Source organism: Mobula birostris, chromosome 8 (assembly GCF_030028105.1).
Source record: "Mobula birostris isolate sMobBir1 chromosome 8, sMobBir1.hap1, whole genome shotgun sequence".
Taxonomy (NCBI): domain Eukaryota; kingdom Metazoa; phylum Chordata; class Chondrichthyes; order Myliobatiformes; family Myliobatidae; genus Mobula; species Mobula birostris.
In genome coordinates, this window is record NC_092377.1 from 16,709,334 (window position 1) to 16,729,888 (window position 20,555).

The 20,555-nt window shown below is 40.9% G+C and overlaps 1 protein-coding gene across 4 annotated transcripts in view; it reads left to right on the forward strand.

Moving 5' to 3' along the window:
- Positions 1 to 20,555, forward strand: part of akt3a (v-akt murine thymoma viral oncogene homolog 3a) — a 484,690-nt gene that overhangs the window by 401,252 nt on the left and 62,883 nt on the right. For 3 of the 4 annotated variants that reach the window (XM_072264837.1, XM_072264838.1, XM_072264840.1), the window contains one exon: positions 19,984 to 20,106. The exons of the other annotated variant lie outside the window; for it this stretch is intronic. In XM_072264837.1, the coding sequence (XP_072120938.1) occupies positions 19,984 to 20,106 (123 nt within the window). The remainder of the gene's footprint in view (positions 1 to 19,983; positions 20,107 to 20,555) is intronic. 4 annotated transcript variants of the gene reach the window in all.

Genomic DNA, 20,555 nt, shown 5'->3' on the forward strand with positions numbered 1-20,555 from the left:
CAGACATGTCTTGGCCTTATAAGTGCTCCCAAAATGCCTTACTTCACATTTATCTGGATTAAACTCCACCTGTCATTAGCTTGTTTGTTTCATTTGTCCATATTACCCTGTGGGCTAAGACTATCCTTCGTACCGTCAACAACTCCACCAATCTCCATGTCATCTGCAAACTTTCTAACCATGCTTCCAACATCCACATCCAAATCATTTACCGCAAAGATCTTAGAACTGGTCCCTGTGAAACACGTCTAGTCACAGGCCTTCAATCACAGAAACAACGTTATATCATTGCCCTCTGTCTCCCAACAATAATTTTGGATCTGATATAACTACTCGCCCTGTATCCAATCAGGCCTAATGTTTTGGGCCATTCTCCTGTGTAAGACCTTACTGAAGTCCTTGTAACCATACAGACTACACTTCTCAGCAATAAATCATTTTATATCTTTTCAAAAAAAAAAGTCAGTCAGATTCATCAGATGGAATCTGCCTTTGACAAAGTCATGCTGGCTATTACTGACTTGTCTCTACATTTTCAAGTGATTATTTATCCTATTCCTTACATTTTTCCTTGTATTGATGCTAGGTTCACAGCTCAATATTTGCCAAGTTTTTTACTCCCTGCCGTCTTGAAAAACTGGAACCACACTTGCCTTTCAGTTAGCTAGAATAGAGAAGTGAGGTGGTGGGGAGCTCTCACTCGTGCTTAGAGAAAATATCGTGGCAGTACTTAGTATATCCTAGCAGCATTTAAATGAGACTTTAACCATAAGAATAAGGAGCAGAATTAGATCGTGCAACGATTGAACTTTGGGATAAGGAAAGAGCAATGGGATTGCATTCTAATCGTCGAATAATTAGCCAAATTAGAGGAATAGATATTTCAGTATCAGAATCAGGTTTATTATCACTGGCATGTGTCGTGAAGTTTGTTAACTTAGCAGCAGCAGTTCAATGCAATACATAATATAGAAGAAAAAAATAATAATGAATAAGTAAATCAATTGCAGTGTACATATATTGAATAGATTAAAAATTGTGCAAAGAACAGAAATAATATATATAAAAAGTGAGGTAGTGTTCAAGGGTTCAATGTCCATTTAGGAATCGGATGGCAGAGGGGAAGAGTCTGTTCTTGAATAGCTGAGTGTGTGCCTTCAGGTTTCTGTACCTCCTACCTGATGATAACAGTGAGAAAAAGACATGCCCTGGGTGCTGGAGGTATTAATAATGGACGCTGCTGTTCTGAGACACTGCTCTTTGAAGGTGTCCTGGGTACTTTGCAGGCTAGTACCTAAGATGGAGCTGACTAAATTTACAATCCTCTGCAACTTCCTTCGGTCCTGTGTAGTAGCCCCACCATGCCAGACACAAAGCATAATAGGGTTAGGGTAGTAAGGAGTTTAACTTTCCCAGTATTAACTAGGATTGCAAGGGGTTTAGATGGGGCAGAATTTAAGTGCACCTAAGAGATTTACTTTGAGACAATATGTTATAGTCCAATTAGAGATGGGAATATTCTCAACCTTATCACAGGAAAAGAAATTGGACTGGTAGAGGAACTGTTGTTGTAAATACACTTTGGGAACAGTGATCACAATTTGACAATTTTAAAGGTAGATGTGAGAAGGATGAGGCTGGTCCTCAGAAGTCTTAAACTGAGGGAAAGCAAATTTCAATAGTGTGAGAGGTCCTAGCAACAGTGAATTGGGAGCAGACACTTGGAGGTGAAAACAACATCAAACAAGTCTGTGAGAGTTGAGAGCCAGCATGTTCTGGTAAAGAAAGGAAATGTTGGAAAGATAAAGGATCAGGGGAAGTAACAGAAGCATAGGACTGGTGTAGGCAATGGGAATCAAGTGAATCTGTGAAGGAAGATGGGCTGTAATTTAGAAAATAAATTAGGAGGGCAAAAAGGGGCATTGAAATCTTCTTGACATTGTAAGATTAAGGCGAATCCCAAAATATTTTAAGTATACTGGGGCCAAGAGGGTATATCCATAGAAAAAGTGGTTCCCTTCAGGACAAAATGGGTAAACTATGCGTGGAGCCAGCGATGTGGGTGAAGTTTTTACTGAGTGCAACTCATTTGTATTCAATAAGGAGAAAGAGATGGAACATAGTGAGGTTAGCGATGTGTATGTTGATGTCTGGAGAATGTTGGTCTTATGAGGGTGGTGTTAAATAGTTTGGAATGTCCAAGGGTGAATGGATTCAGGGGCTGAATTAAGTTTATCCAGTATGCTATGGGAAACTGGGGAATGAATGGAGATTTTTGGATCTTTGCTGGCACAGGTGAGCTACCAGAAGAGGAGGGGGCTAGTTAATGTTGATTATTAAGGACAGCTGTAAAGTACAGGCCAGTGAGCTTTGTATAAGTGGTAAGGAAATTATAGGAGAAAATCTGAAGGATAGAATTTATGAACATTTGGAAGGATGGGCTGATCAGGAATTGTCAGCATAGCTTTATGGGGAGGGGTTATTTTCTTTGACTTTTTTTTTAGAAGTTAAGTAAAATTGTTGAAAGCATTGTGATAGACTTTGTGTGGACATCAGCAAAGGATTTGACCAGGTCCATATGGTAGGCTGGTTCAGAACCCATTGGATCCAAGGCGAGCTAACCAACTGGATTCAAAACTGGCTTGGTAAGAAAGGATAATTTACTGATATGAGTTTGTGTCTAAAAATACAGTACTTGTTGTTTGTAATAATTATTGTCTTGGATGTGAATGTAGAAGGGATATTTATTTAAGTTTTCTAATGATATGAAAATTTGTGCTACCCTAAATCTCATGGAAGGTTGTAGCAGCAGATGTAGATCAGATGGAGAATTGGGTGGAACCTTGGCCGAAGGAATTTAATCCTGAAGAACAAGGAGATGCATTTTGAGAGATTAAATATGGGCAGGACATATGCAGTAAATGATAGAGCCCTAAAGAATGTTAGTGAGCTTGGAGTTCAATTTGAGAATTTTCTGAAAGTAGCATTATAGATTTGATGGGTAAGAAGGCACATACTGTTGGCCTTAATAAGTTGAGGCTTTATTTCTTCAGACAAAGGATGGTGAATTGATTGAATCTATTGCCACAGATGACTGACTGTGGCAAATCATAGTGTCTATTTAAGGCAGAGATTGATAGGGTCTTGATTATTGAGGGAATCATGGGTTATGAAGAGAAGATGGAAGGAAGAATGGGGTTTGTAAAGAAAGCCATGATTGAATGGAGAAGCACTTTGATAGGCTAAATGACTTCCTATGTCTTATGGTTTAAGGCATGGAATATAAAATTTGGAATGTTATGTTGCAACATTCCAAAATGTTGGTTAGGCTATACCTGAAGAATGGATTGTGCCAGAGAGAGTGCAGAGGTTGTTTTGGCATTGGTTTATTATTGTCACATGTACCAAGATACAGTGTAAAGCTTGTTTTGCATACTGTTCATACGTATCAAATTATTACACAGGTAAAATAGTACCAATACAGAATAAAGTGTCAGAACTACCAAGTAAGCGAAGTACAGGCAAGTTCATAATGTGATAGATTGTGAGGTCAGGAGTTCATTTTATTGTATAAGATGTCTATTCAAGAACCTGATAGCAGCGTGATAGATGCCATTTTAAAATCTGGTAGTTCATGCTTTCAGGCTTTTGTATGTTTTGCCCAGTGAGAGAGAGAAGAGTGAATATCTTTAGTGGCTGAAGTCTTTAATTATGCTGGTTGCTCTACTGAGGCAGCGAGAAGATGTAAAGGCAGTCCTGATGAAAGGTCCCAGCCCAAAACATCAACTGTTTATTACTCTCCATTGATGCTGCCTGACTTAGATAAATCCTTCAGCATTTTATGTACATTGCTCAAGATTTCCAGTACCTTTTGTCCATAAAGGGGAGGCTGGTTTCTGTGATGTGCTGTGCTGTGTCCATAAATCTCTGCACTTTGTCTTGGGTTCATTGCTTAGTTTGGAGGACCTTGATTATAGGGAGAGATTAAGTTTGTTTTCTCTGGAGCAAAGGAGCCTGGTGATAGGGCAGGAATATCAAAAACAAGAGAACAAACTGTAGGCTTAGGGTGTGAGATAACAGTTGCAAAGGGGACCTGAGAGAGAAGCTTTTTTAAATATAGTGGTTGATATCAGAAATTTGCTACCTGAAAAGCTTATGGGATTTGATGCAGTTTACATTTAAGAGGCATTTTAAATAGAAAATTGAATGGACAAAGCATGAAATGATACAGACAAAATGAGAGCAAAGAATTTTGCATTTTTATAGTAGTTTCTAGTATGACTAGGCTACAGACTGTCACGTCTGTCTTTCCTTCCTCTGATCGATCATTTATATAATACTTAGAATATATTGTACAGAAACAGTGTATTCAGACCAACCACTCCATGCTGGCCTAATATTTCCCTGGAGCTTCTGTCCATTCTTTCTCATTTATGTCTGTCAGTGTAATCCTCTATTCTGTTCTCTCTTATGCTTGTCCAGCCTTTTCATAAATACATGTGTATACTGTTTGTTTTAATTACTCCCTTTGGGAGCAAGTTTTACATTCTTGCCACTCTTTAGATAAAGAAATTTCTTCAAAATTCCCCTCTGGATTTTACCTTGATGGCCTCTGCTTATACTCTTACCCACAAGTGGAAGCATTCTCTGCATCCGCTCTGTCAAAACCCTGCATAATTTTAAAGATCTCAATTAGATCAATCTTCAGCCTTAAGGAAAAGAATAACTAATTTATAGATCCTTCCTTGATGCTTACAGTGTCTATAAAAAGTATTCACCCCTTTAGAAGTTTTCATGTTTTATTGTTTTATGACATTGAATCTTGGTGGATTTAACTTGACTTTTTTTTACACTGATTAACAGAAAAATACTCTTCCATGTCATAGTGAATACAGATCTTCACAAATTAATCTAAATTAATTACAAATATAAAGCACAAAATAATTGATGGCATAAATATTCACCACTTTTATTATGACACACCAAATCATCACTGCTACAGGCAGTTTGTTTTAAAAGTCACATAATTAGTTAAATGGAGATCACCGCATGCAGTCAAGGTGTTTCAATTCATTGTAGTAAAAATACACCTGTATCTGGAAGGTCCTACTGCTGGTGAGTCAGTATCCTGGCAAAAACTATACCATGAAGACAAAAGAACACTCCAAGCAACTCCGCGAAAAGGTTATTGAAAAGCACAAGTCAGGAAATGGATACAGGAAAATTTCCAGGAGTACAGTTAAGTCAATTATCAAGCAATGGAAAGAATATTGCAAGCTGTAAATCTGCCTAGAGCAGGCCGTCCTCAAAAACTGAGTGACAGAGGGACCAGTGAGGGAGGTCACCAAGAGACCTATGATAACTCTGGAGGAGTTGCAAGCTTCAGGGGCTGAGATGGGAGAGACTGCGCATACAACAACTGTTGCCTGAGTGCTTCACCAGTTGCAGCTTTATAGGAGAGTGGCAAAGAGAAAAACACTTTTTTTTCTAAAAACTCACCCTGAAATCTCAGCTAGATTTTACAAGAAGGCATGTCAGTTGGAAGAAGGTTCACTGATCTGATGAAACTAAAATTGAGCTTTTGGCCATTAGACTGAATTCTATGTTTTGCATAAGCCAGACTCCGCATGTCGTCAAAAACACACCATCCCTATTGTGAAACGGGGTGATTACATCATGCTGTGGAGATGCTTCATTGCAGCAGGCCCTGGAAGGCTTGAGAAGGTAGAGGGTAAAATGAATACAGCAAAATACAGTCAAATCTTGGAGGAAAACCTGATGCAGTCTGCAAGAGAACTGTGTCTTGGGAGAAGAGTTGATTTCCAGCATGACAATGATCCAACTTATAAAGCCAAAGCTACACAGGAATGGCTTCAAAACAATAATGTTACTGTCCTGGAGTGGCCAAGTCAGGTTCCAAATCTCAATCCAATTGAAAATTTGTGGCTGGACTTGTAAAGGGCTGTTCACTTACGATTCCCATGCAATCTGACAGAGCCTGAGCAGTTTTGTACAGAAGAATAGGGAAAAATTGTGGTGTCCAAATGTGCAAAGCTGATAGTGGCCTACCACACAAACTCAAGGCTATAATTACTGCCAAAGATGAATCTACTAAATACTGACTTGGAGGAGGTGAATACTTATGCAATCAATTATTGTGTTTTATATTTGTCATTAATTTAGCTCACTTTGTCGAGATCTGTTTTCACTTCGACAAAAAAGTATTTTTCTGTTGATCAGTGTCAAAAATAAGCCAAATTAAATCCACTGTGATTCAGTTCGGTGAGGAGGGGGAGGGTGAATGCTTTTTATAGGCATTGTATATACCAAAACACTACTTGTGTCATTTGTGTATATCTTTTCTGCAGTGTTTTTCAGTACCTCTACACCTTCTCTTAATATGGTGAAAAGATCTGTGTGTAGTACATTGTAGTGCATTGTGTACTCTGAACCAAGGTTAGTTCTCCATTCATTTCTATAGCTCTCGTGATGAAAATAGTGCCGAATCTTTCTTTTTGTCTTAAAAGGACTTGCATTATTTAACACACTTAAATTCTGATATCAGTTTAAACAGAGAAACATAGAAAACGTACAGTACAATACAGGCCTTTAGGCCCACAAAGCTGTGCCGAACATGTCCCTACCTTAGAACTACCTAGGCTTTACCAATAGCCTTCTATTTTTCTAAGCTCCATGTAGCCATCCAGGAGTCTCTTAAAAGACCCTATCGTTTCCACTTCCACTGCTGCCGCTGGCAGCCCATTCCATGCACTCACCACTCTCTGCGTTAAAAAAAACTTACCCCTGACATCTCCTCTGTACTTACTTCCAAGCAACTTAAAACTATGCCCTCTTTTGCTAGCCATTTCAGCCCTGGGGAAAAGCCTGTGACTATCCACACGATCAATTGTTTCTGAGACTCATGGTTCATAATGGTAGAGGTCTTCCTGTTCCTCCTAGCAAAATGTACTACTTTGCATTTAACATCAAACTGAATTTGTGAATTATTTAACAGTTCTAAATGTTTATTAATATTCTGCAATAATTTTTTTGCAATTATCCCTACTGTTGACTCTTCTCATCACTTTCTTACTCACCAAAGCTAGAAATTGTTTTGATTTGAGAGTATAAATAGATTATAAATTGCATCAGCAACCAGATCCTTGTGAAATGTCACTGTATCCCACCTTCTGCTGTGGATGTAGCTATCGTTCATCTCTCTTTCTTCAACCTAGCCAGCAGTTCATTTTTCTATCTGTTCCCCAAATGTTCTTGAACCTTTGTTTATTCGGAGGTACCTCCACAAAGGCCTTCTTGGGGGGGGGGGGGGGGAACTAGATGACTTACAGATACTGAATTATTATTTTCTATTCTCTATTTTTTTTGTACAAGTAAATCAATAAGCTTGGTCAAGGAGGATTTTTTCTTTGGAGATTCATGCTGGTTATTTAATATTACACTTATCATTTTCTCATTTAAAAAGGATTCTGTTATTTGTCCTACCCCTAATGTGAAGCTGATGTCTATAATTCCTAAACATTTCCTTCCAGCTTCTTAAATATAGGTGTTAGGGAAGCTTTCTGCTAGCCCTCTGGTACTACGTTTTTTTCTAATGGATTATTATATTTGCACGGATTGAGATCACAGAAACAATTGCTTACGGAATTTAAACACCAGATTTAAAAAGGTTGGTGGAGTTTGCTTGATGGTGAAAGAAGAGCAGGCTATGATGTTATGAAGAGAAATATCTCTTAGAAATGCTGAAAGGTGAAGGGAGGAGAAATTGTGGTGGATCTGGGTGCAGCTAACTGAAATGACAAACTGTGATCCATTGAATTCAGTGGTGGGAGATAGGCAAGTACCAGAAAACTCTATCATTGTTTTGCTCACAGGAGAGAGGCTGAGAACAGAGGCATGGAAAATAGATGACAACAGTGTGCACTATCACAGTGGGGAGGGCTGGTTTTGGGGCGAAGGATAGCATTTCAGAGCACTTAGTGGAAAGTCTTACTGCTGGACTCAAGGATTCAGCTGAAAATGTATTCCTAATAGTGGAAAAAAAAGATTGCTGGAAACAATTAGCAGGTAAATCAGCATCTGTCTTGGGAATAACTTACCATTTTAGGTGTAGACTAAGAGGGGAAAAATTAGATGGCCAGAGAATAATGAAAATTCATGTTACTTTCAGTGTTCTAAAAGCTTCAGATTTCACATATATATTATATAACTTGGCTTATCTTCTTCATTCTGGTCTTGGTAGGTAGTGTGCTGAAAATTTTATTTCTGAATGCTGCAGCCCTGTTGTTAACAAGAGTTAGAGACATAGAGTTATGCAACAAGGAAGCAGGCCCCTTGGCCCATCTCATTCATGAAAACTAAGATGCTTACTTGAGTTGGTCTTGTCACATGACTGGCAACAATGAATATCAATTGAGTCAGGTTTTATAAAAACAAACAAACATATATTAAACTCTGCTCAAAATTAAAATAGCGAAATGTATTTAAATGACTGACTAAACCGGAAGTTAAGTGCTATATGGCAACTCTGGAACAGTTCTTAAGAGGGTAAATGTGAAAACAGTTCTTAAAGTGGTAGATTGGAACAAGTTCTTAGAATGGTAAATTGGAAAGTCCAAGAGATTTATACAGTCAATTAGGAGAGACTTTCCTGAAGTAATGAATTCCTCGAAGGCGTCACGTTACTGCTGATCCCAGCCGGAACCTGCCTTGTCCGCAGGATTCACAACGACGGAAATAAAACGGTTTAAAGGAACTGACCTTTTCCTCTAGAGAATAGACACTGCACTATCCTTCCTACTTTAGCAGGAGATATCTCAGTTGCAGGTCACTTTTTCTTGAATGAAGATTCAATAAAGGTCAATCCTCTCCAAAACCGCTGAACGATATCAGCTTTACTCAACTTGGCGAATTCCTGTACTTTGGTAAGGTCTTCACTCTCCAATACTATTTACAATAGAAAGTAGAACCCCACTTTAAAACAAAACTGCATCATAAGCCGAATACGCAGCAAAACGGAGTATCTAACACAAAACTAAAAACTAACTGCATCACCAGGTGTCTCACTTGCCCACTTCTAAGACCATAAAATATAGGAGCAGAATTATGCCATTTGGCCTATTGCATCTGCTGTGGCATTTCATCATGGCTTGTCCATTTCCCTCTCAGTCCCAGTCTCCTGCCTTCTCCCCGTAAACCTTCATGTTCAGACTAATCATGAATCTATCAACCTCTGCTTTAAATTTACCCAGTGACTTGGCCTGCACTATTACTTGTGACAATGAGTCCTGATGAAAGGTGTTTGCCTGAAACACTGTTTATTCCCCTTCACTAAAATGGTCTGGCCTGTATTCCTCAAAAACATCTATATTTGTAACCATATTTACCTGTTGACACTATTTTCAGAGAACTGTAGACCTGTATTCCCAGATCACTCTGTTCTACTGTTGATCTGCCTCTCTACCAGAGGCCTTTAGGTTTAGACCCAGGGAATAACTGTCAAACACAGTTTACTTAAAAGTACATACTGTTTATTAGCAAGCTTGCATGCTCAGTTGGCAACACAGAGTCTCTGCTCACTGAGCTTGAGAAAATCTGCAGCTAAGTGAGCCTAGAATACTGTGTGGAGCCGCTGTTATACATTGTTATCACATACAGATAAGGGTAGACCGAGAAGCTTCTCATGGAACAAACACTTCTTTGTTCATACATTATTCTCACAGAACGACTTGTCAAGCTACCAATATGTCAGTTAGGTTCTAGCCCTTTTAATTTTGCATATAATTCCTCATTCCCTCCTTTTGTTTATTCCATGACAACTAGAATTATCAATGTCAGGGCTGTTGTACATCTTAATTCTTATATTCGTGTAAGAAGGGTGGATAGTAACCCTTGGGATAGGCTGAAGGGCTTTCGGTGCCATCATAGTCTCCATCCTCATCATTTGCATCTCGGTCTCTCCGAGGTCCCCTTTTTTCTAGGGGGACTCTACTCCTGTGATGATGATAGCATAATGTAGCTGTATACCGCTCCATCCTGTGAAGATGTCACTGAAGGGTCTCAGTCATCCTTTTGAGCTATGTAGGTTGGCCCTGAGTTTCCCGATTTTATTTATTTTTCCTTTTGAATGTGAACAGAAAGAGAGGTAATGTTCATTTGGGATGTAGGTGCGGCACTCTTGTCCTATAACGGCACATGCACTGTTGAGGGCCATTCGGTTCTGTAAAACAGTCTGTCATAGTGCCATCATTTCAGTGGTGATGGCTCTCACCTGATCCTGGATGCCATCCATGGCTTTAACAGTACTATTGGCCATCTCCTCCAAAACTGCAACCAGTTGATGATTTCCTTTGAATTGTGGGCTGTCCAGTAGAAGGAGAAAGCTGTCATCCAGAAGCACTGTGGTTGAGAGATTCCTCGCTTTTGCTGTAGAAGGGAAGGGTGCTGGTACAAGGTTATTAGAATTCACATGTGGGGTACAAGGTAAGTCAGGAAGCAGCATCCCATCCAATTTCTGCTCTCTCGTTGGGTGTCCCATCAGTTAGCTGTCTCTCCTGGGAGCCACAAGTAGGCCCTTTTCCTGCAAACCCATTGAGTTCCTTTTGGGGGTGTGGTGGTTGGGCTGTTAGAAAATGGCACAGGTGCTATTGCCCAGAAAGTAAGTCCCCTTACCTTTGAGATTACAGTAGCAGATAGTATTTGCTGGTTGGTCAGATCTGACAATGGTGGAGGGCCATGGTGTCTGACCTCCCCATTGGATGGCTTTTTCCAGGGGTGATGAATGTACCAACCATCAAAGCAGTGGCACCCACAGTCTCCACTGGCATCACTGGTGCAATTTTGGGCCTCACTAGTCTGAGTGTCATTAGAAAAGGCCCACACTGACCGTTGTTCACTGCTGTTCAGCAGAATGGCTATTAGGGGAACCCCTATCTTCCCATGGGGAGGAATTGCTACACACATCCAGCAGGCAGATGAGTTAGTTTTCCCAGCATAACTATAGCAAAGCAACAGGAGGCTGTTTGGCTTAGTTACTACAATACAAGCGCTTAAGATTACAAGTATAGACAGTAATAGCTTAGTCATGTTTGCACATGTTTGACGTGTCCTAGATATGTCCATTTCGGAAATCTTTGTAGTTTGACTGTCATAGTCATAGTCATACTTTATTGATCCCGGGGGAAATTGGTTTTCGTTACAGTTGCACCATAAATAATTAAGTAGTAATAAAACCATAAATAATTAAATTGTAATATGTAAATTATGCCAGGAAATAAGTCCCGGACCAGCCTATTGGCTTAGGGTGTCTGACCCTCCAAGGACGGAGTTGTAAAGTTTGATGGCCACAGGCAGGAATGACTTCCTATGATGCTCTGTGTTGCATCTCGGTGGAATGAGTCTCTGGCTGGATGTACTGCTGTGCCCAACCAGTACATTATGTAGTGGATGGGAGACATTGTCCGAGATGTCATGCAACTTGGACAGTATCCTTTTTTCAGACACCACCGTCAGAGAGTCCAGTTCCATCCCCACAACATCACAGGCCTTACGAATGAGTTTTCATCGAAGTGGTCACTAACAGTTGGTAGGGTCCTTTGCAGTGAGGCTCAAGCTTCTTTCTAAGATGGTTCTTTACGAGAATAAAGTCTCCTGGATGAACTTGATGTTCACTTTCCAGTTCCTCTCCTTCTTGGTGGGCCTCCTTCACCTGTGAATGAAAGACCTGGAGAGATTTGGTTAGTGCCAGGATGTACCCTATAATTTCAGTCGACCTTTGATTCAGGACCATCTCAGATAATTTTGGGGTCGGCAAGGCAGCCTTCCGGGGGTTTTTAGCGGTCTGCCATATACTATTTTGGCTCCCGACAGACCATGTTTAGTCTGATAATGAGTTCTCATTAGTGAATTTGTTTTCCAGCATCCCATTAGCCCTTTCAATCAGGCCAGCGGCCTTTGGTCTTTGGGGGCAATAGAATGTCTGTTTAATCCCCAGATTCTGGCATAGTTGGGTATTAATCTCACCCACGAAATGAGGGCCGTTGTCAGATACAACTTGCTACAGTACCTTGAATCTGGGAATGATTTATTTCAACAAAATACGCACCATAGTATTGGCTTTGTTTGTATCTGTGGTAGGATATGCTTCAATCCATCTACTAAAAACATCAAGAATTACAAGACAATACTTATAACAATGCACTCACGGTAATTCAATAAAATCGAGTTGTAGTTGGCAGAAAGGGTATCTTGCCAACGGGGTATATCCCTTTGCGCATGGGGTGCCTTTCCTGGATTATGTTCTTGGCATATCAGACATCGTCTAGCAACATTCTCTGCTACTTTCTCCAGGTCCAGGCTCCTCCACCGTGATTCCAAACATTGCCTTGCCATTTCCTCCTTACCAAGGTGAGTATTGGTATGTACAAAATCTACAGTATAGCCCAGTATAGTTTCAGGTACGCAGACCTGATGGGCAGGAGTAAGCCAGAGGTCCTCGGTTGGTGAATAAGAACATCCAGCCAATTCCCAGGTGGCTTTCTATTTTTCAGAGGTGTCCCTCTGTGAAACATGCACATCCTCAATTGCAGGCATACCCTTCGATTCAGAAACGGGGGATTCAGTTTTTCCCTGGAGATTCATCATTTGGGGAACAATCAGTGCTCCGGTAAGGGCAGCTTGTTTTGCAGCTGAGTCAGTTCTGTTGTTTCCACGGTCAGTCTCAGTCGTACCTTTAGTGTGTGCAGAGCATTTAATAATGGCCAATTGTGAAGGAAGGTAGATGACAGACAAAAGGTTGTTGATGTAAATTTCATTAGTGATGGGCATACCAGAGGAGGTGATATAGTTGACTGAAATCATGAGCAACTCCAAAGGCATATCGGGAGTCTGTAAAAATATTGGCTGATTTCCCAGTGGCTAGGATGCATGCTCTAGTGAGTGCAAAGAGTTCAGCTTGCTGTGCCGAGTGAAAAGAAAGAAAGGAAGCAGACTCCACAATTTCTTTCTTGGAAACAACAGCATAGCCTGCATGGCGCTGGCCTTGGTTGTCTGTAAAGGAGCTCCCATCTACATAGAAGACTATATCCCAGTTAGCGAGGTGGATGTCAGTCATGCCAGGTCGAACTTCTGTCAATTAATGATTTATTGTTGCACAATCATGGAGTGGTGAATCTAGACACTCAGGTGGATATTCTAAAAAGGTGGCTGGGTTCACAGTTGAACGGGATAAAATGGAGAAGGGGGTTCTGTAGGAGAAGGACCTCATATTTAGTGTGGCGGGCCTGCATAAGGCCTTGAGTTTGGTGGATGTTCATCAGGGCAACTACATCATGAGAGGTGAGGTATGTCCACTACCTGGTGCAAGGTAATGTTAGTTGTGGCTAGAAACACATTGTATAGTGCAGGAAGAATTTGAGTACAGAGAGGTAAGCCAGAAGCTACCAGATCAAGTTTCTTGGAAAAGTAAGCAATAGGTCATTGTCAATCCCCATGGCTCTGGGAAAGAACAGCAGTGGCACACCCATCCTTGATTGTCACATAGCATGCAAAATGGTAATCACAGAGAGGCCGTCGCAAGGAGGGATGAGATATTAGGGCTTGCTTAAGGGAAACAAAATCCTGTTGGTCTTGCTCTGAGAGTTGAAAGGGAGTCTCGCATTTGGGTGAGGAATAAGGGGTGAAGGATTTGGTGAGCAGGGCAACATGCAGCAGAAATTGACAAGGTCCTGCAATTTAGGCATCTGTCGGTGTAGTGGGAGATGAGTCTTTAACAGTGGGGGTTATGCGTTCTGAGGTGAGGGATCTGTCAGAAGCAGAGATAACCATACCTAGGAACTTCACTGGAGTCTGAGTGATGTGGACTTTGGAGGGAGGAACAATGTAGCCACAGTGATGTAGGAAATTCAGAAGGGCTTCCGACAAGCTTTTTCACTTGAGCTGGCTATTAGAAGGTCATCAACATACTGGACTACCGTCAAGCCCTCTGGAGACGTGAAAGTGGTCAGTTGAGACATCAGATACTGAGAGAAAATTGTGGCAGAGTGAATGAAGCCCTGGGGCAGGCGAGTCCATGTATATTGCTGGTCTTTGTAGGTAAAGGCAAAGAGATATTGGCGTGCATCGGCTATTGAGATGGAGAAAAAAGCGTTTTGCAAATCTACAAGGGAAAAGACTGAGGCGTCAGATAGGACGCAACTCAGTATGGTCACTGGGTCGGGCACTACAGCATGCATGGGTGCACCACATCACTAATGGCTCTGAGGTCTTGGACTAGGCGATATTCTGAATGTCCAGGCTTCAGCAATGGGATAATGGGAGTATTGCAGGGCAAGTTGCATGGGATTAGGATCCCCTGTAGTAAGAAAGAATGGATCACGGGCTCAGTACCAGACTCGACCTCGGGTTTAAGTGGATATTGTGAAATATCGGGTAACTTTACCCCTTCCCTTATGGCAATACGGACAGGGTCAATGTTAACCCTTCCCATCTCAGTTTTACTAGAGGCCCATAGTTCAGGTTCCTTGACTACCTATGCCAGTCAAGGTATATGGTTTGAGGCAGTAGTAAATGATTCCTTCAGGGGAAACCTTGGATGGTAAAGCACTGAGGGGTAGCCTGGTCCACAAGGATGTGGGCTGGAAAACCTAGATTCTTTGGTTTGTGATCGGCTGCAACAGTAAGGGTGATATGTTGGAAAATAAGGTGGGACTGTTTCCACAAGGTGGGATCTATTGCTATCAAAAGAACAATTCCTGCGGCCTCCTTAATCTCTTCCATCACTAACAGAGTAAGTCTGCTGCAATATAGAGGAGTAGAAGGATTCTAACTCTGAATTATTACCGGAAGAATCGTAGGCCAAAGTAACATGAGAGTCTCAAGGAGCAGGAGATGGGATTACCTGGGGATCTAGGTCGAGCGCCCACCATTGTGCGATGGCAAAATTATGACACTGTCGCATTGTAACTGGGCCAGAGACCGATATACCCTTGTTAGTGCATGTGATCTGCAAACCCAGACCACACAGTACATCCCTTGCCATTATATTCACCCCAATATTGCCACAGACAGCAAACTCAACCTCCTTTGGGGATGTTAGGTTATAGGAAGTGGGAAGGGGCTTGGTAAGTGTGTAACTAATTATGGAACCTCCAAATCCTTGGAGGGAGACAGTCTTGTCAGAAAGGGGTAGACAGAGTTGACTGACAACTGACTGTTGTAAGGAAGAGCAAGTTGCTCCAGTGTCGACCATAAACTGAAAAGGATGGCCGCTGACAGTGAGGGTGAAGAGGGGTTCATCATCTGGATTGGTGGTGAGGATGAGCATCTCAAGGGCAGTCTGTCATGCAAAAGGGTTATGAGCGGAAAAAGAGGCTTGGTGAGACCCAGACCGAGGTGTGTCTCTCTGGCCCCACTGGCCATCGGGGCAATCCCACTGCCAGTGTGCCCTTCGGTCACAATTGTAGCATTCATCCCGAGAGACGGAGTGAGGACAGAGAAGTGGTGCGAATGGGTCATTAGGAGGTTGTAAGTAAGGATCTCATGGGGGTCTCCAACTTCTTCCTGGCAGAATGCATGAAGTGGGTCTCCTTTGTTGCATGTACTCCATCTTAATTCTGGTTGGGGCAGGATTTTCAGAACTATCCCAAAAGGCCTTCACAGCTCGATTAAGTTGCACTTGACTGAAATCTGACCATTTCAATCATTCACTGTTTGGTTTGCCAAGTGGTGAATTGTGTCTGATCATTAGGAGTAAGGGCGGCCATAGTCAGAGGGAACAAATCTCAGGAGTTAGCGGAATAAATAGTCAGGACAGTTCTTAAGTAACTACTGTTCCCTTAGGGGTCAACCTTTTTGTCAGGGGCAGCATTCAGTATACCACAAAGTTCGGAAGGGGTCCAAGGCTTATGGATTTGCATAGTAGGTGCTTGTCCCGCCCCTCCGGTTTGTGGGTTAGGAACGGTCCTTATGGGCAATTGATACTGAGTCTGTATTGGTTCCAGTAAAACCAATGGCTCTTGTTCAGGGGTGCAGTCCGGGGGAGGTCCAGTCTGGCTGCACGTGCGGGGGTATTGGGCTTCCCAGCTGTTCTGGAGGAACTACATCGGCCAGTGGTGATGCATGACTGTTGAATTGGCGACTGAGGCACCAGGGCGAGAACCATATGGGGAGGGGGAATCTGACCATGGTAAAACAGGCACCAACACAGCTATAGATAGTACAGTGGGATTATTAGGTTATCTTACCGATTCCCAATCATCAGTATCATTTGGAGAATCGGTCGGTATGTCTGGATAGAGGTGGGGTAACCCAGAATTATTTTTATTTTCCGTTTCCCTTTTCCTTTTATTTGTTCTTCTAAGGCTAGTATGTTTTGTCTTTGATACAATTTCTTTCTCCGTCTCCTTTGTCTGTTTCTGTCCCTTATCCCATTCTTCACAAATCGCTCTCAACTCTTGCCAACTCCTAGGATTGCCTCTTTTATCACGTACGTCTATCCCTCTTCGCTTAGCGTTATCGGTCCAACAGTTTAATTTATGTCAGTCTTCTTTTATTTCTGCCTCTTGTCGCCATAGCCAATCAGACGATCATACTCTTTCCCTGCCTTCCCTTTCCATATGCCCTGCTCTGCCTGCCATATTAAATTTAAATCAGATGTATCTCCTGCAGGCCAATTGTCTTTTCCCAAATGTTTAGACAATTGGAACGACATTTGTTTCAGTTTCTTTTTATTGTCTGGATATTTGTGTATTATTTTCTGTAACGGACTACTCTTCCCCCCACCCCTTTGTCTAAGTATTCTGGGGGACTCGAACCACCCGTCTTGACTTACTATTCCAGGGGACTTGAACCTCCCGTCTTGAATTTACTATTCCCTTTGGGTCCCGTCAGTGGATTTTGCCCACCAAACGAAGGAACAAACAGAGTCGTCAGAGAGCAGAGAGGACCAAGGTTAAAGCTTTCCTTGTGGGCCTGTTGGTCTCTGATTCACCCCAACGGTCCATCCGTCCACTGATTCAATTTTGGCGAGGTGTCTACCACATATTGGGACCCGGCTCGCAGCGCCAAGATGTCGATCTGCCTCTCTACCAGAGGCCTTTAGGTTCAGACCCAGGGAATAACTCTCAAACACATACTGTTTATTAGCAAGCTTGCATGCTCAGTTGGCAACATAGAGTCTCTGCTCACCGAGCTTGAAAAAGTCTGCAGCCAAGTGAGCCCAGAATACTGTGTGGAGCCACTGTTATACATTGTTATCACATACAGATAAGGGTAAACTGAGAAGCTTCTCATGGAACAAACACTTATTTGTTCATATATTATTCTCACAGAATGACTTGTCAAGCTGTCAATAAGTCAGTTAGGTTCTAGCACTTTTAGTTCTGCATATAATTCCTCACTACCACTCTCCTCAGTGCCCTTTTGTTCACTGTGCAAGTCCTACCCTGGTTTGTTCTCCCAAAGAGCAACACTTTACACTTGTCTGCATTAAATTTTATGATAAGGAACTTGAGGACATGTCTTAACTCAATAGCAGGTAATATTTGAAATGTGTACAGTATTTTCACCATTTGGTGCTATAGCATTTTTCTGAATCACCTCATGCAACTTCCTGACATGGAACTGTCAGGACTGCATTGTCGAGCTCCTTCATTCCATCTGCCACAAAAGACGAGATTTCCTAGTTGGCACCCATTTTAATTCTACTCCCCATTTCCATTCTGGCATGCCAATCCATGACTTTCCCTCTGATTGCGATAAGGCCACTCTCAGGTTGGAGAAGCCATACCACCTATTCTGTCTGAGTAGCCTCCAACCTGATAGCATGAACATCGATTTCTCTAACTCCCTATAATTTCTCACTCTCTCCTTTCTCTAATTTTCCATTCCACATTCTGGCTCCCCTCTTACCCCTTCTTTTCTCACCCATCCATCACCTCTGTCTGGTGCCCCTTCTCCATCCCTGTCTTCCATGGCCCACTGTCCTCTCTTATCAGATTTCTTTTTCTTCAGCCCTTTACCTTTTTCACTTATTGCCTCTCAGCTTCTCACTCCAATCCCCCACCCATTCAGCTTCACCCCTCATCTGGCTTCATGTATCACCCACCTGCTTGTGTCCACTTTCTTATTCTGGCTTCTTCCTCCTTCCTTTCTAGTCCTGATGAAATGTCCCGGCCTGAAATGTTGGCTGTTTATTCCTCTCTATCGGCAATTAAATGCTAACTCAACCTGTAAATCCCCACGCTGCCTGAACAAATAAAAGAAATGAGCACTTGCAATGATGTACAAAAATGAAAGAAATACTATGTAACTGCCAAACCACATAACTGAAGGACTGAAGTTATTTGTATATTGGAATGACTTAGTTTTGCCTTAGTGTTAGAGAATGCATTCAGGATGCAACATGAGATAATCAAAGAGAGTATTATAGCACCACGACTGTTGGAAATGGACATTGCAAGCATTAACTGTTGGTGAGTTATAACTAATGCCATCATTTCCTTTGCCATTAAGTACCTGTTCTCTGTGCACCTTAAGGTCTCTTTTCAAAAAGCAATCTGTAAATGTTTAATCGACCAACCGTGACCATGCTAATATTGTAGACAGCCACTAATCACAAACATATTATACATATATTAATATGCTTTAAGTAAAGAGTAATCAACATGTGAGCTGGACTACAAGATAGAACAGAGAAAATCAAAACTTTAGATTAGTTTAGCACTACTCAGATATCATAGAGGTGATAGTTTTGTGCCTTTTTGGATGATTGAGCAAAAATGCTAAGTTGTCTGCCCTTAATGATTTGTCTACATTTAACATAAATACTATTTAAGTAATTAAATGGAGTAAAACAAAATAGCCAGATTGGTAAAGAGCAGCTTACTAATAAAATATTGAAAGAACATAGTCAAATATGTATGCCAATCAATTATAACTGTAAGTACTTTACAATTAACATTGAAGTAGTCTGAGTAGAGTTGTTTTTTTTCCATATATTCCCATACAAACAAAGTTAAGAGCAATATTTGTGGATAAATTCCAAAGTTTATGTCATATATATTTGAATTTAGCTGGAAGTTTCAAATGTCAACGTTATAATATCCTAACTAAAGCAATGGAGTTTTGATATAGCTATATAAATTTAGCATGTCAAAAATCAACAATTCTGCTTTTTCTCCACTTGACAACCAAGTGCTCTAGTCATTTACCATCACCTCTGTATATTGGCTTTTTTCTTAAATAGTGCACTTGAAATAATGTGTGATTCTTCCTTTTAGTTAAGAGAAATGGTATGAAGTAGTAAAATATATTTTAACAGTAATATATTTGTATTGATTTTCTTCAACTATACAGAAAATCACATAATGCAGCATTTCTCCTTTGTAAATAAATATTCAAAAAATCTTGTTAATAAATCTCAAGAAAAAATAGATTGAGTCAGTAGACTGTTTAGTCCCAATATATGAAATTTGGTAGTTACAGCAGTAGGTTATTTAAAATGACTAATCCCTGTTTGACACATTCAGGTCTTTCTTATGCAAATTTTAATGGCAGGTCAATTAATACGGGACTGTTTGAAGGTAACAGTGGTAATTTGTATGAATGCCTGTGACAGCGTGAACATACAGGTATTTGACAATGCAGCTCAACATCTGACAATATGAAAAGGATAATTAGATCGCACTGCTGTACTTTTTTTCAGGAGTAAGTAGGAGGTTAAATAGGCAGTGCACAGAATGTCTAGAACAAGATTGGTATATTGATTAAAAAGCTGATTTAGCAGCTCACATTTCCCCTTGGAAACTTTGAAAGATAAGCCAGCTGCTGTCTAGGAGCCATCAGTATCTACCAAGGGTACTCTATCTATCATCACAATATGGTGATGAGAGGTGTTTTATGTTTGTGTTAATTTTCCCCACTAAATCAGTAATTATTACAATACTGTCCCCGCTGTTTACCTTGCAGCTGTTTTTCCATTTGTCGAGAGAAAGAGTGTTCTCAGAGGACCGCACACGCTTCTATGGCGCAGAAATTGTCTCAGCTCTAGATTATTTGCATTCTGAGAAGATTGTGTACAGAGATCTCAAGGTAACAATGTAATCAGAATTTCTTCATTTTTCTCTTTTTTAAACACTAGGAGTACACTTGAAATTATTCATAACTTACTTGCAATAACTGATCCTGCTGTTCATACCATAGATTTTAGTAATGGGCTTACCTTAGAAATTGTCAGATCTCTAAATGCTTTTAAACCTTCCCGTCCCCCCACATATTAGTATTTAATTATTCTAAGTTCAATTTGTTTCCTATAATTGACCTTTTAACTATGATAGAAGATGGCAGCTGGCTTCCATTGTTGAGAAAACATTTTTTTCATAAATAACAGCAATTGAACATAGATTATCAATAACTATTGTTACCTCTTGTTTTAACCTCTGAAGTAGTGTTGTTGATGTTTTAATGCCTCAGACCATATTTTATCTGACAGCTAAACGTACTAAACATTCGATATTGTGTTATATCTTCATATTCTAACC